The 14,145-nt window shown below is 42.9% G+C and overlaps 1 protein-coding gene across 3 annotated transcripts in view; it reads left to right on the forward strand.

Annotated features, from left to right (window-relative positions):
- Window positions 1–14,145, forward strand: part of PDE3A (phosphodiesterase 3A) — a 272,636-nt gene that overhangs the window by 114,795 nt on the left and 143,696 nt on the right. The window contains exon 1 of one of the 3 annotated variants that reach the window (XM_087968746.1): window positions 7,284–7,422. The exons of the other annotated variants lie outside the window; for them this stretch is intronic. Coding sequence (XP_087824872.1) covers window positions 7,420–7,422 — 3 coding nt within the window. The 5' untranslated portion in view covers window positions 7,284–7,419. Of the gene's footprint in view, window positions 1–7,283; window positions 7,423–14,145 lie in introns of those variants that run through there. 3 annotated transcript variants of the gene reach the window in all.

Below are 14,145 nucleotides of genomic sequence, written 5' to 3' on the forward strand. Positions count from 1 at the left end.
CTGAAAATGAGTAGAATCTAAACCTCTTAGCCCACTACACCCCAGTGGCTCTTGGGCTGAGATAGGATTGGCCCAGAGTTCTTCAGCTCCGTGATTCAGGCTGAGCTTAGGACCCAGCATCTCCATCACTAATCTACACTGGCTCTTTTGGTGCTTATATAACAAAGTTTACCTAGAATCACATGTTTCTCAACTTTGACCGTTTGAAGATGCTGGCTGGGGAATTCTGGGAGTTGAAGTCCACAAGATGTGTAGCAGAAAGGGTTTGAACATGACAATTTGGTGTGAGCTATCATTAAAGGCATCTGCTGAGCCCAAGGATTTCCTCAGAATGACAAAAAGAGCTTCCCAGTGTTGTGACAACACCTCTTCATAGATGCGTGCAACATCACAACACAATTCCAAGTGGGTAGAGTTTGCCTCACGGGATCTCAGTGCTCCTTGTAGATTTACTATGTATTATTAATATTTTTAAAGTGAGGTTTATATAGAGGCCAAACTTGCTGTTTGTAGCTATTTTGATTGTTGTTGTTTTAGCTCCTTTCCAGCATGGTGTTGTATTTGACTGGCTGGTATTCCTGTCCTGATCCTATCAAGCTTGTTTGTCTTGTCAAAGAAAAAACTACAGGTAGTCCTCAGTTAATGACAGCCCATTCTGTGACTGTTTGAAGTCGCGACAGCACTGAATGAGGGGGACTTATGACAGGTCCTCAGAGTTCCAGACAACCCGGTACCTCTGCAGTTACATGAACAGAATCTGGGCACTTGGCAACCAACTCATACTTAGCACTGGTTGCAATGTCTCCATGTCATATGTCCATCCAATCTTACTGAATTTTGAAGACCGTTGTAAGTCCCTTCCTTCAGCACTGACATAACTTTGAACGAATGGTCATAATTCACACTTGTATTTTAAAAACAAAATGCAATGATTTTTATGTCATTTCAACAAATTATCCTTGGTAAATTTTGTCAATTTTCGTCTCAGGAATACCTGGGGAGATTTCCGGATATATTTTGGCACATGTGGTAATCTTTTCAGTCAATTTAAATGTCTCTCTTGTGATGGGTTTGTGTGCGGTTGACCAAAGAAGAAAACCCTTTTATTCAGTTTTGGTAATTTATCCAGGTTTGGAAAACTCTGTTACAGAGAATCCTACACCCACCATATATTTGAATAGGTTACATGCCTGCATAGCTGATATATTTTGAATGCTTTGTTTAGACCATGAAATACCCTCAGCAAAAGCCATGAAGTTTACGCTGGCCACCTTGTGTAAATTCTTCTAACCTAAACATAATAATCAGTGAGACCAGAAATCATTCTGAGTGATGTCATTCTTTCTCCTATTAATAAACAGGGCATGATCTGTAAAAATCTGTGATGGTCTCGGTTTTTTGTGCAAGACTTTATCTTGAGGAAACTTTTGCAGGTCTCAATAACCGGCTGTTGCTTTTCTTTCTTTCTTTCTTTCTTTCTTTCTTTCTTTCTTTCTTTCTTTCTTTCTTTCTTTCTTTCTTTCTTTCTTTCTTTCTTTCTTTCTTTCTTTCTTTCTTTCTTTCTTTCTTTCTTTTCATTTTTGAAACAATGGTCATTTAATCTTCTGTGTTTGTTTCCTCTATTTAATATTTTCATACGACTATTTTGCAGATTTTCTCAGCTGAAACTTTATCCTATACACATGAGTCCTCAACTTATGATCATAGTTGAAACCAGAATTTCCATTGCTAAGCAAGGCAGTTGTTAAGTGAATTTTGCCCCGTTTTATGAACTTTTTTTGCCACAGTTGTTAAGTCAATCCTGCAGTTAAGTTAGTGACATGGTGGTTAAGTACATCTGGCTTCCCCATTGACTCTGCTTGTCAGAAGATTGCAAAAGGAGATCAGATCCCATGACCCCAGGACACTGCAACTATCATAAATATGGGTCAGTTGCCAAGCATTTGAACTTCGATCATGGGATAAAGGAGATGCTGAAATAATCAGAAATGTAAAAAATGGTCATAAATCATTTTTTTTCGATGCTGTGGTTTCTTCAAAGAGTCACTAAATGAATAGTTGTAAGTCAAGGACAACCTATGCAATATATGGAATACTGTCATGCCCTTGGTAGAGTCGGTCTCTGAGGGAGAGGAGGAACAGCTGACAGGGAGTGGAAGTGTGGCTCCGGAGGTTGTGAAGGAGGCTGGGGAAGGGCAGAGGCCGGCTGGGCAGTCAGAGGAAGAACCAGGCCCATCTCCTCTTCATCCTAGGACACTCAGGGAGGAATAGAGAAGGAAACAACTTGGCTTATGAGAGAGGAAGCGGCCATAATCCCCCTCATTGGTGGCAGCTGGGGAGAATAGTATATAAGAGAGACAGTTAAAACACAGCGTTGCCAGAAGCAAAGCGTGTTTTATTTTGGGCTGAAGTTATCTTGGTTGGCGTCCTTCCAACAGACTGTGCCTTGTTATCTCCTTGAATTTGGTAATTACTTATCCTGGTCCGTTGTGGAAATTTCTTCATTGTAGTTTGTTCGGTTTTTTATTTCACCTCTATCTGCTCATTAAGTTCGGACTGTATTGCTTTCTTTTGAAGACTATTTTTGAGTACGTTTTATCTCCAACTGAGTATTATTGAACAGTGGGGCCAAGTTGGAGGCATTAAAGGACATTTATTTACATTTTGGATTTTGTTACGTGTGTGTTACACTCCAGGTCATCACAAATACATTGATTGCTTTTTCAAAGGAAAAAAAAAATCCTAAATTTATGCTGGTTTGTTTTTGAAGGATCAGTCTGAAGCCCACCCTCAAGTGTTGACTGAGGTTTAGTGATAATCTCTCTGTCTGTCTGCTGTTTCTCTATCTATCCATCCATCCATCCATCTTCTCACTTCTATGGGGTAGCCTGTGTTTTCTTCAGTCTTGGGTCCTCTACCACAGGGGTCTCCAATCCCTGGTCCTTGAACCAGCACTGATCTGTGTCATGCCAGAAACTGGGCCACACAAACAAGTGAAGCTCCATCTGTGGAATGCAGGCAGCATGTGAAACACACACACACACACATACCTGGTCCACAGAAAAGACTCTTTTCATGGAACCAATCCCTAGGTTGGGGTACCAAAAGGTTGGGGGACCTCTGCTGTACCAGAAGTCTGGGAGTTTGAAGTCTTGGTCTCTTTCAGACCTGAAGGAGGCCGTACAAACAAACAAACATGTCCATTTGCCTGTGTCTTCATCAGAAATGTAACAGGTATCCTTTCGAAGAGGACAACTCTATTTCATCTTGACACTGAACATTATTTCTGGGTTAATTATTTGAGAAGAAAAACCCAGTCTCCAGAATTGGAGGATAGCAAAGACATCAGGATGGAAATGTTATTAAAAATGTGTGGAGGCGAAACATACAACCTCGTCTGTCTGTCAGTGGTATTATGGATCCTTTAGTTAGTTAATTTATTTGTTTAGTATCCCATGCCAGCTTTTTTCTTGTGGTACCATTAATACACCATTGGAACATAGTTTTAGAATTATTGGATTAAAACTGCATCAAGACAAACCCATTTCCCACTTTTAATTCTTGCTGAGAGCCTTGGGAATGCGAAGCATCCATGGTTGATGCCAGTTGACAAATGCGATGAAATTCAGAGCAGCAGATTAAGCCTTGTCCTTAATTTATCCTAGCAACACATTTAGGTGCCATCATGGAAGATACCCTTGCAGTTTAGAAAAGGTTTTCAGAGTTTGGAGTTTGATTTTGCTTTCAGAAGGAGCAGATATTGGGGGCGTTGGGAGGACTAAGTGGCTACATGTTTATTAGTTCACTTTTTAATTGCAAAATAACATGAACTGGCTTGGAAAAAATTAATATGATAGATGTGATGAGACCTTGGCAGGTTTTTTTGTTGAGAACAAATACAAAAAGCAGATGAGGAGTTTTAAGTTATTTCTGTAATTAACATTGTATTTAGCAAGCACTGGCTATAAATGCAAGAGTTGATGGCTATAAATGCAAGAGTTAACTCCTGCTTCACCATATGCTAGGAGTTAAGTCTTGTATTTATTGCCAATATATTGTGGTCAGATGATGTAGGATTTGGGGTTGAACCTGAGCTGGAAGAAACAAAAACTGGGAAGGCTGGGAGCCAGGGGTGAAGCCAGGACAAAGAGTCGCTAGAACAAGTCAAGTCCCAAAGAAGTCAATCAGCTGATACAGGAAACTCTTGAAGATTTTCCAGTGGCAATCAGCATGGCAGAATCATTCAGACATCTATGATCTCTTAGTAAGACAGTCTCTTCTGAAGCTGAAGAAGCTTCTTCTTGAATGAGAAGCTGAACATCTTCAAAGAAAAACCAGAAAGTCCAGCTGCCTCTTGAAAAAGCACCATAGGGACAACCAAGACCTGGATGACTGAGAATCTCCATAGATACTCAGTGTCTTCCAATTATCCAATAGTCACACTGGTGGGATATTCTGGGGCTGTAGTCTCAACTTAACTATTTCATCAAATCAAAGGACTGCAACTTAATGTCCCCCTTCTGTCCGTTGGCATAATGTAGATGTTCTTAAGATGTGCCCTCTGGGTCTAGAGCAGGGGTATCATACTGGATTTCTTTGAGGGCTGGATCAGCATTGTAGTTCTCCGTGGGCTGGCTGGGAGTGGGGAGACAGGATGGATGCCTCCTGCAGCACGTCTGCTGGCCAAATGTGCCATTTTGGCTGCCAGAGGCACCATGGGCCAGTCCTTTGCTATTTCCAGGCCAGCCCCGCAGGCCAGATTTAAGCACCCCTGGTCTAGAGGATTTAAGTTTGACACCCCTGGTCTAGAGCAGGAGTCGCCAACTTTTTGGACCTCAGGGATTGCCAAACTCATAATTTTAAATCCCGCGGACCAGAGACCCTGGGAAAATCCCCAAAAAGTCTGCAAGAAAATTCCCCACCCTGTTTTCCTACCGATCGATCATTTTTATTTGGTATTGCAGGATGCCATCTCCAGCTTCGTTCTGGGGGGGAGAGACTTTTGGCTTCATGCAAGGAAAGCAGCAGAAGTCTTTCTTTCTCTCCCCCAAACTCTACCAGAAACGAGTCTTTGTGAGACTTATCATGCCGGTGCAGCCTCTTGGAACAGGATGCCTTGCAGGGTCCCAAAGACTCATTTCTGGCGGAGTTTGGGGGAGAGAAAGAAAGACTTTTGTTGCTTTTCTTGCATGCAGCCAAAAGTAGAAGAAGAAATAAGTGGAAAGAAGCAGCCCGGTGGCCAGGCGAGGCACGTGGGGCCAGTTCCCCCCCCCCCCTCCGCCCTTTCCCCCCTCCCCTCACTACCTCATGTTGTTCGCAATGCAAGGGACACAAGCCTTGTGTTTCTGCGGGCCATGTGGGCGGTGCAGCCTTATGTTCCCGCACAGCCTGGATTAAGTGCTTTGGGAGGTGCTTTGGGGGTGACATTTCTCTGCGGACCACCAACATTTTCTCACGGACCACCGGTGGTCCCCGGCCCACTGATTGGCAACCACTGGTCTAGAGGAATATGCGCTGAGCATAACCTGTGCATCACTAGCACAATGTTTTGACTTGCAAATTAGTTTCAATACTGAACCTACATCATCCGATCACAGAAAACTGACTCTTAAGTGCAAGAGTTGGCTTTTAGTACCTAGCGAACAAGGAATGCAAAGTCATAATGTTGGTTATGGTTTTTCTGCTTTGAAATATGGGGCAAAGAAGTAAGAACGAAGCACTCAGGCTGCAAGATTCTTTTCAGGCATCAAAATCCCAGTAAGATTTGAACAGAGGTGGACCCAAAAGTTTTTTGAATTTCTCCATCAGATTATCAGGCAGAAGAATTGGACAGGTGCTCTCTTAAAATTTTCTAGGGGAAGAAATGGCTTCCCCAACTAAGTCTTAAGGGCAAAGTTCTTTCTTAGTGCCACTGCAGGAACTGTTCGATTTAAAGATGCTTGGGAAATTAGGAAGGCTGGAGATGACTGGAGAGAGGAAAGACAGTACATTTTCCTTTCCTAACTGACAGTTAAATAATGGGAGAACTGCACTGCCCATTGTGGGAATCTTGCTGCAAATATTGTATCCCCTAAAATTATTTGAACAGGGCCTTATTTTCCATAAGAGTACCAATTGGTAGACAATCATACAAGAGAGGTTATCTGCTCAGCAGTAAAGTTAAACTTGAGATCTGAAATGACAGCCAGTTTGGGTATTTAATACAATAAAATGTCTTGCCTTTGATTCATAATGTACTTATTTATGGTATTTATTAAAGCCCACCCTGATCCTAGATAATTCTAAATGGCGTGGAACAACCAAGAATTATGTTAGTCTTTATTAAATATTATGGTCATTATCCATTATTTTGCTATTGCTTCTGCAGTGAGCCATTTGTGCTGTTGACTATTTAAATGTCATAAAAGAATCTGTAATAAATATTTTTTATGAAAAAACAAATTTATGAAATGAGCAGTAGAAGGCAACACCTACCATAGGTGCTATCCCTCAACTAGCCGGAATCGAACGCTTATTGAAAGAATATCAACATTGTGCCTTGGCTTAGCTTAAGACGCCTGGTGAACCTAATGAAGATTTCTTCTCTCATTAGGTCCTCTCTTAATCAGGAGCCCCCAAACTCGGCAACTTTAAAACATGGACATCAATTCCCAGAATTCCCCAAACAGCATGGCTGGCTGAGGAATTCTGGGAGTTGGAATCCACAAGTCTTAAAGTTGTCAAGTTTGGAGACCTCTGATCTAGATGACCAGACCTGATAGTCAGACTCAGTTTGTACAAACTGTAATGCAACTGGCCAAGAAGCTAATCCTGCGTGTTATTACTATATTAAAGCTGACTTGTATGTATTGGCAGTGTTATGTATGCCAGTGGTTCTTGACCTGTCACAACTTGTGTTTCACTAATTTCTGAAAAACCCAGATCCTATCAAGATTTTTAAAAAAACAACAACAACTCCCTTGCTTTTTCTGAGTAGGATGTGAGCATAGGCCTGCACCTAAAAGCATTCTGTTATGTCTCAGTTACAGTAAAATTTGGAAACATTAAAAATGCACTCACACAAATATTAGCAATTCCGCTTTAACTGGTAAAATCATGAGTGGGGCTGCAGCCGTTAGAGTGGAACCAGTTTTCCCTTGAAATACAAGCAAACAATGAGGAAGAGCTAAGGAACAAAGAACATTATTTTAGTTTATTAAGCCTCCCAAATCCCTAACCCCTCAGAGGCTGCTCCAGTCCCATGCTCCAGGAAATGTTCTGCCAAGATACACAGTTCCTGTTCTCAGTGCACTGGACTGGAGACCAGTAGCCGTGTCCTCTTCCTCCTCTGCTCTCCTCAGCAACTTCCCAGTTTGGGAAGGCAACGGCCTCCCCAATGGTGTGCATGCCACTGGTTGAGAAACAGCATTGTAGACGACTATGGTAAGTTCCCGAGATAGGAAGGCTAGCTTCGAATAATGCTCCCTCAGCAATGAATTGCCGATAATAATCCTGAACGGGATTACTCATGAGATCCAGATCTTTGGAGTGAAAGTAGGAAGAGATGTGCAGATGCTGGGTTTCCTCTTGCCCTCTGTAAACTTATGTTTAAACAGCGCATAGAGGCAATTCGGAAGAAATGCTTAAAAAAAAAAATCCCTGGCCAAAAGGATCGGCGATCAAGCGGTTGCAATTAGTTACTGTGGCAAGCGGAAAAATTAAACTATTAAAAAAGGGCAATGTGAGACAGCGAAGGAAAGGAATGCTTTTAGCCATTAATTTGTTTAGCGTGGGATCGCTGGCAGATGCATCGCGCAGGAAAGATCAGTCAGAGCACTGTCTCTTTGGCTGCCGATTACTTTCTCATATTGTGGACTAAACAGCTCTAGAGAGAGACCAGGGCTTACTGCGCATCTCAAATTGTCCTAATTTTTTAAAGGATCCTTTCTTGGGAGATGGAGGGGAATATGTGTGTTTGATAGGAGGGAGGGGTAGATTCAGTTGCATAATTACCTGCTTTAATTATGTATCAATGGCAACGACAACAAGATAGATCTTTTAAAATGCACCGCCAGCCTTTTCTTGTAACTCTCAAGTCATACTGAAATTTGGCAGGCAAGCAGCAGAGAATTGGAGCAAGTTTTCTTGCTCCTGATAAATAAAAATAAATAAAGTAGCTCTGTTTAAGTTACCAGTGATTTTAACACATATACTTTGCTTAAAAAAAAAGAAAGAAAGTTTATAAAAGTCTGTATAAATTCTGTCTGCCACTTACTAGAAAGTTGTTACTCTTTTTAGTCCTACAACCCCTGATGTTTTGGGTTTTGTTTTGTTTTGTTTAATTGCCCATCCCAGTTTGAAATGATAAAACATTTGCTCGAATATCGTTATAGTTCCTTGGGTAATCTCCCACACTTCAGAGTGGATTAATATTCTTTGGAATAGAAGTCCTGTAGGTATCTGGGTACCCAGCCATGAAGATATTGTTCTTCTCTTAATGAATCATCAGTCTTACATTGCCCTCCTGACCAAAGTTGGATTTCTAATTCCAGATCAAGAATTAGATTTGGATCAGATACCTTTTATCGTTTGTTTAAGATAAATCAAGGAAATGCATAGGAAGTTGTGGTTATAGGATTGGAGTGAAAGAAATCTAGAAGAAATCTCTCTTGAACTCTGTATGTTTTACTGTTCATGAAAGTTGTCCCCTGATGTCTTCTTGTAGAATTGAATGTGGAAAGCAATAGTGTCTGCAATGGGGGTGAGGTGAGGAAAATAATCAAGACAGGCTTTAGAGCAGGGGTGTCAAATTTGTGTCATCATGGCATTGTCACCTGATGTAGTCACTATATGTCATGACCAGGAAAAACTAGACCCTCATGTATAAACATTCTCTTTCATTATCTCATAGAACTTCATAAGCCACTCATGGAAATTCCACCAATTTTCTCCTTCCTTCCTTCCTTCCTTCCTTCCTTCCTTCCTTCCTTCCTTCCTTCCTTCCTTCCTTCCTTCCTTCCTTCCTTCCTTCCATCCATCCATCCATCCATCCATCCATCCATCCTTCCATCGATCCATCTTTCCCCTCTTCTCTTCTCTTCTCTTCTCTTCTCTTCTCTTCTCTTCTCTTCTCTTCTCTTCTCTTCTCTTCTCTTCCCTTCTCTTCCTCCAGAATAAATGTCCTAATCCATACTATTAGCTCCATGGCATTTAGCCACATTTTTTTTTCAAATGTGAGCCGCTGTTCACTCCAAGAGTAAGCATGAAAGCATATTTAATTTTTAGATCTCTGCAAGCAGCCACTGGAATAGAAAAGCGACATCTGCAATTTGGCATATTTCATCATTTGGGGAGCAGTATTCTTTAAAAGAAAGTGACAGAACTGTAATTTTGGATTACTTTAATTACTGGGTGCATGATTGAACGGTTTCGCAAAAAAGACCAACCTTGTGAGACCTGCAGTATTTAATGTTTCTTCACTGAGCAGCTTCTGGATATGCAATTACTGGCAAGCTTTTTGTATTTTTTTTCATTATTAAATGCAAACAATCTCTCTCTCTCTCTCTCTCTCTCTCTCTCTCTCTCTCTGTCCCTCCCTCCCTCCCTTTCTTTCTTTTAAGGGTACTGCTGCTGAAAAATATAGCTTAGCGAAAGTGATCTGTTTTAGTGGGAAAAGTTCCAAGCTGCCTGTACTTATATTGCTCTCTCAGAGAAAGCTACATGGCTTGTTTCATTTGTATTTTACTTTTGTTTGTTCTTGGATATATTTGTAGTGGTAGCAGCTTGGCCAAGTATGGGCACGCCAGGCACTAATATCCTCAAGCAGAGAAAAAGTTGGGCATTGATCATGCTGTCTAGTTATCCGTTTACATGAGCCATACAGGGTAGCTATTTTCACTCTCATGCCTGTTGAACTCTCACACTGGCTGAATTCAAGACCCAGTCATTTTTGGAATTAGGTGAATTGTCAGCCAGTAGATCTGGCTACACCTGCTTAAGGTTCCATATTTTTCAGTATATAAGACGCACTTCCCCTTCCCCCAAAAAGTGGATTGAAATGTCTGTGCATCTTATACAGCGAATGTTGTCGAAGCCCCACCCACCCACCGGCCCCATGATTCGTTCTCTGCCTCCCAGCAATTTGCCTCCTTGCAGCAAGCAGCAAAGAGCCTGACCAGCTTTTTCACAGCCTGATTAGCACAAGGAGCTGATTGTCAGTGGATCAGCCTCCCAACAATCAGCTGTTCAAGTTGCAGGGATCGCTATCGCCTATTGCTGCCTCCGCACACCCCATTTTTGGCTTCCGCATCCCGTTTTCGGCCTCCCTGCACCCTGTTTTTGGCCCGTTCGAGGCATCAGGGATCAGAACGGGTGGAAAACGAGGCACGCAGAGGTGGCAGTAGGCGACAGCAATCCCTGGAGCCTGAAACAGCTGATAGTTGGGAGTCCGATCCAACCAACAATCAGCTGCTTGTGCTAATCAGGCTGTGATGAAGCTGACCAGGCTGTTTGCTGTTTGCTGCAAGGAGGCAAATTGCTGGGAGGCAGAGGCAGATTGTTTTTTTCTTGTTTTCCTCCCTAAAAGCTAGGTGTGTCTTATACTTCAGAGTGTCTTATGCTCCGAAAAATATGGTAGTTTGATCCCAATCTCTCTTATTCAGAGGGCAAGTGTTATCTTGAACTCTACCATCTGTGTAACTCTGGGATGTCAAACTCTATTTCATTAAGGGCCGCATCAGGGTTGTATTTGACCTTGGGGGACCGGGGGGGCATGGCAAGCTCAATGTCACTCATGTCGGGGGCGCCTGTGGTGGCCTGAGCACTCTGCCAGCAAAAACAGGCTCCCGAGCTTAGTTTTGAGCTGGGATAGCCTCCTGCAACCCTTGGCCAGTGAAAATGGAGCTTGGGAGGGCCGCACACAGGCCTCCTGAGCTCCGTTTTTCACTGGCTGGTTCTTTGTTGTTTCCAGGACATCCCCAGATCTAAGCACCCCACGGGTTGGATCTGGCCCCTGGGCCTTGAATTTGACACCCCTGAAATAATTGGTGGAAGAGCTTAAAGGAAGGTGTCCACACACACACACACACACACACTACATACTATTCTATAGTAACTATATCTCCCTTCTTGCAACTGCAGAGTGCCAGAATTTGAATACCTCCTACAAGTAATGGATATATATAGCCATGTAGAGATCCATGACTTCAAATCCCAGTAGAGGATTTGAACCCCCTAGAGTAACATCTGGCTACCAAAGTTTGATGATTCTAATATGGCTAAAATTGGCTGCATAGAATAGCCTTTGACTTATGACTGGTCGCTTAGCAACCTTTCAAAGTTGTGACAAAGCTCCCCAGGGCTAGTTGTAATCTAGATTTAACATTCTGATGGTCCCTGCCCCTACACTCAGATGATTGTATCTTGGTACTTGGCATGCAGCTCATATTGATGGCTGTTTACATGTCCTGTGGTCAAGGGACCGCAATTTACAAACTGCAGTCTTGGGCTTATGACTGCAGTTGAGAAGCACTGCTTTAATGGTTGGTCTTTCTTGCTGCAAGGATTACAATATCCCAAACCCACTCCCCGCTCTTCAAAAAGTTCCTTTACTTCCGCCTTTCATAAGCTAATATAAAAATGTTATCCTTATTAAGAATCGGGAGAGTGTAGTAGTTAAAAGTGCTGGGTCAGGGATGGGGAGACCCCTCTCCGCGTTCTCCCTCACACATGGAAATAAAATTGCCGCTCTGACTTAGTCCTCATAGCAATAGAAATAACACTTAAACTTATATACCACTGTACAGTGCTTTACAGCCCTCTCTAAGTGGTTTACACTTAGTCAGCATCTTGCCCCCAACAATCTGGGTCCTCATTTTACCCACCTCGGAAGGATGGAAGGCTTGAGCCTGGTGAGATTCGAACTGCCAAATTGCAGGCAGCTGGCAGAAGTAGCCTGCAGTATTGCATTCTAACCACTGCGCCACCACAGCTCTAATCAGTGTCAGGTTCTGTGTCAAGCCGCCTGAAAAATAACATTCTTCCTAGCATCATGCATCGGTAAACATTGCTGTAAGAACTGGATGAATGCAATGCAAATAAGCTCTTAGCCCCGTGATGGCGAACCTATGGCATGCATGCCACAGGTGGCACGCAGAGCCCTTTGTGCCGGCACATGAGCTGCAGGCAAACTTACCTCACTGGGCATGTGCCACATCTTACAGCTGATTTTTGGCCAGTTTGAGGCCTTTTTCGGCCTCCCAAAGGCTTGAGGAAGGCTTCTGCAGGCTTTGCAGGCTGAAAACTAGTCCCATTTCATCACTTCCTGTTTTTTCCAAAAATACTGGAAGTGACAAAATGGGGGTAGTTTTCGGCCTGCAAAGCCTGCAGAAGCCTTCCACAAGCCTTTGGGAGGCCGAAAAAGGCCTCAAAGTGGCCAAATATCAGCTATGAGGTGCAGTGCAGGTAAGGGGGAGATGGGGGTGGGTGGGGATTACGTGTGCATGCGTAGGGGGCATGGGGGGCGCACATTGCCTTCTGGGTGCTGGCATGCACCCAAAAAAGTTAGCCACCACTGTCTTAGTCCTTGAACTAAGGAAGCATGTACTAAGAAGAAGAAAACTCCAGGATTTCTAGTGTGTTTTGCCTTTCTCAAAGTGAGTTGATTAGCCTGCCAGATATTTAGGCTTGGCTGGAATGAGACACCAGGCCTTTGAAAGGGGGATCATGAGATATAGGTACAGAGACGGGGATATATTTTTGCTCTTTATTTTTAAAGATGCAGATGGCAAAGGTGCCTTCATAATATTGTCAGTGCATGGTTTATGTGGAATTCTGTGAATCATAATCTTGGATCCGAGGCAAGGTCACCAAGCTTCTCAGTGGCTTCTGTGGTATCATTTCAAGCATGCCCATCTGTAACTGGCATCTTCAGCATGGCATTGCTGGCATGCCTTTCTTCAACTTTTTAACTCATGGAAGTCATCCTGGCAGCAAGATGACCAGCTTACTGGTCATGAAGGAGAAGGCCACCTCTTGGAGACTACCATCTTGAAACCAGATTGAAGAGAACCAGCAGAAGAGTATTTTCCATGGGAAAAATCACTCACGCCTTCTGCTATGTGAAGCTGGGTGAGACTTTGTGAAAGAAGAGCTAAGGAAAGTCAGATACATTGTAGTGAACAGAGGGACTGGCCCTGAGGGACAGGAGGAAGAACTGCTACCAAAGCAATGATAAGATAAAAGGGGTTTGAGCCCAGGCTAAGAATGTAACCTAAATAGATTTCTGTGACACTTCCCTCCCAAATTCACAAAAAGGGATAAAGGGAGGGAGGGGAAAAGAACATTCTGATGTACACGATTCTGTTACTATAGTTTTATCCCAAAGATGTTTTTTCAGGAGGCAACTGGACTTTCTTGTTTTTTCTTTGAAGACATTTCTCTTCTCAGCTTCTTTAGCTCTGACAGAATAGTGGGGAATGGAAGGATCTAAACGGATGCAAATGACCAGCTGTCTGCAAGGAATATAAATCCTTCCATTTACCACTATCCTCTCAAGAGCTGATGAGAAGCGAAACGACTTTAAAGAAAAAAAACAGAAAGTCCAGTTTCGGACAACCATGAGCTGGATGACTGAGAATCTCTACAGATTTTTCACTATAGCTTTATATTACTCATCTACATGGAATTGGTTTCCTACCCTGATCTACCTTGAAGTGCTGATACATCTTCAGTTGGCTTGCTGTAGGATTGTCTCTCCCATTCAGCCATGAGGTCCTACAGCTGTGGCCATTTTTTCCTTTGGCTTCTGGAGAGGGTGCACCCATGCCCAGCAGCCACAGTTTTCTTTTTTGCTCCACTAAGACCGTTGATCTCCTGGAAGATGTATCGTGATGCTACTACTAGTAATATTCCCATTGGCAATAATATTCCTGGCAGCATAAAAGCTTCTAAGTAAAATGTGGCTGGAATGCAGCAAGTAGACAATTCCTACTTGCTGCCTTCATCAGCTTTAGCTGATTCTCTCCATCCAGCACAGAGATATGTCCAGAAATTACTTTGCTGAGAGGCAATGATAGGTACATCTTGAGGAAAAAGTGGGGAGCTTCAGAGAAGGGGGAAAATCCCTTTCCCTATTCCTCTATGCTGCTGCTGCTTCTGCAGCAGAAG

This window comes from Notechis scutatus, chromosome 6 (assembly GCF_049901735.1).
Source record: "Notechis scutatus isolate UNSWTSFEM ecotype Mainland chromosome 6, rNotScu1.2, whole genome shotgun sequence".
Taxonomy (NCBI): Eukaryota; Metazoa; Chordata; class Lepidosauria; order Squamata; family Elapidae; genus Notechis; species Notechis scutatus.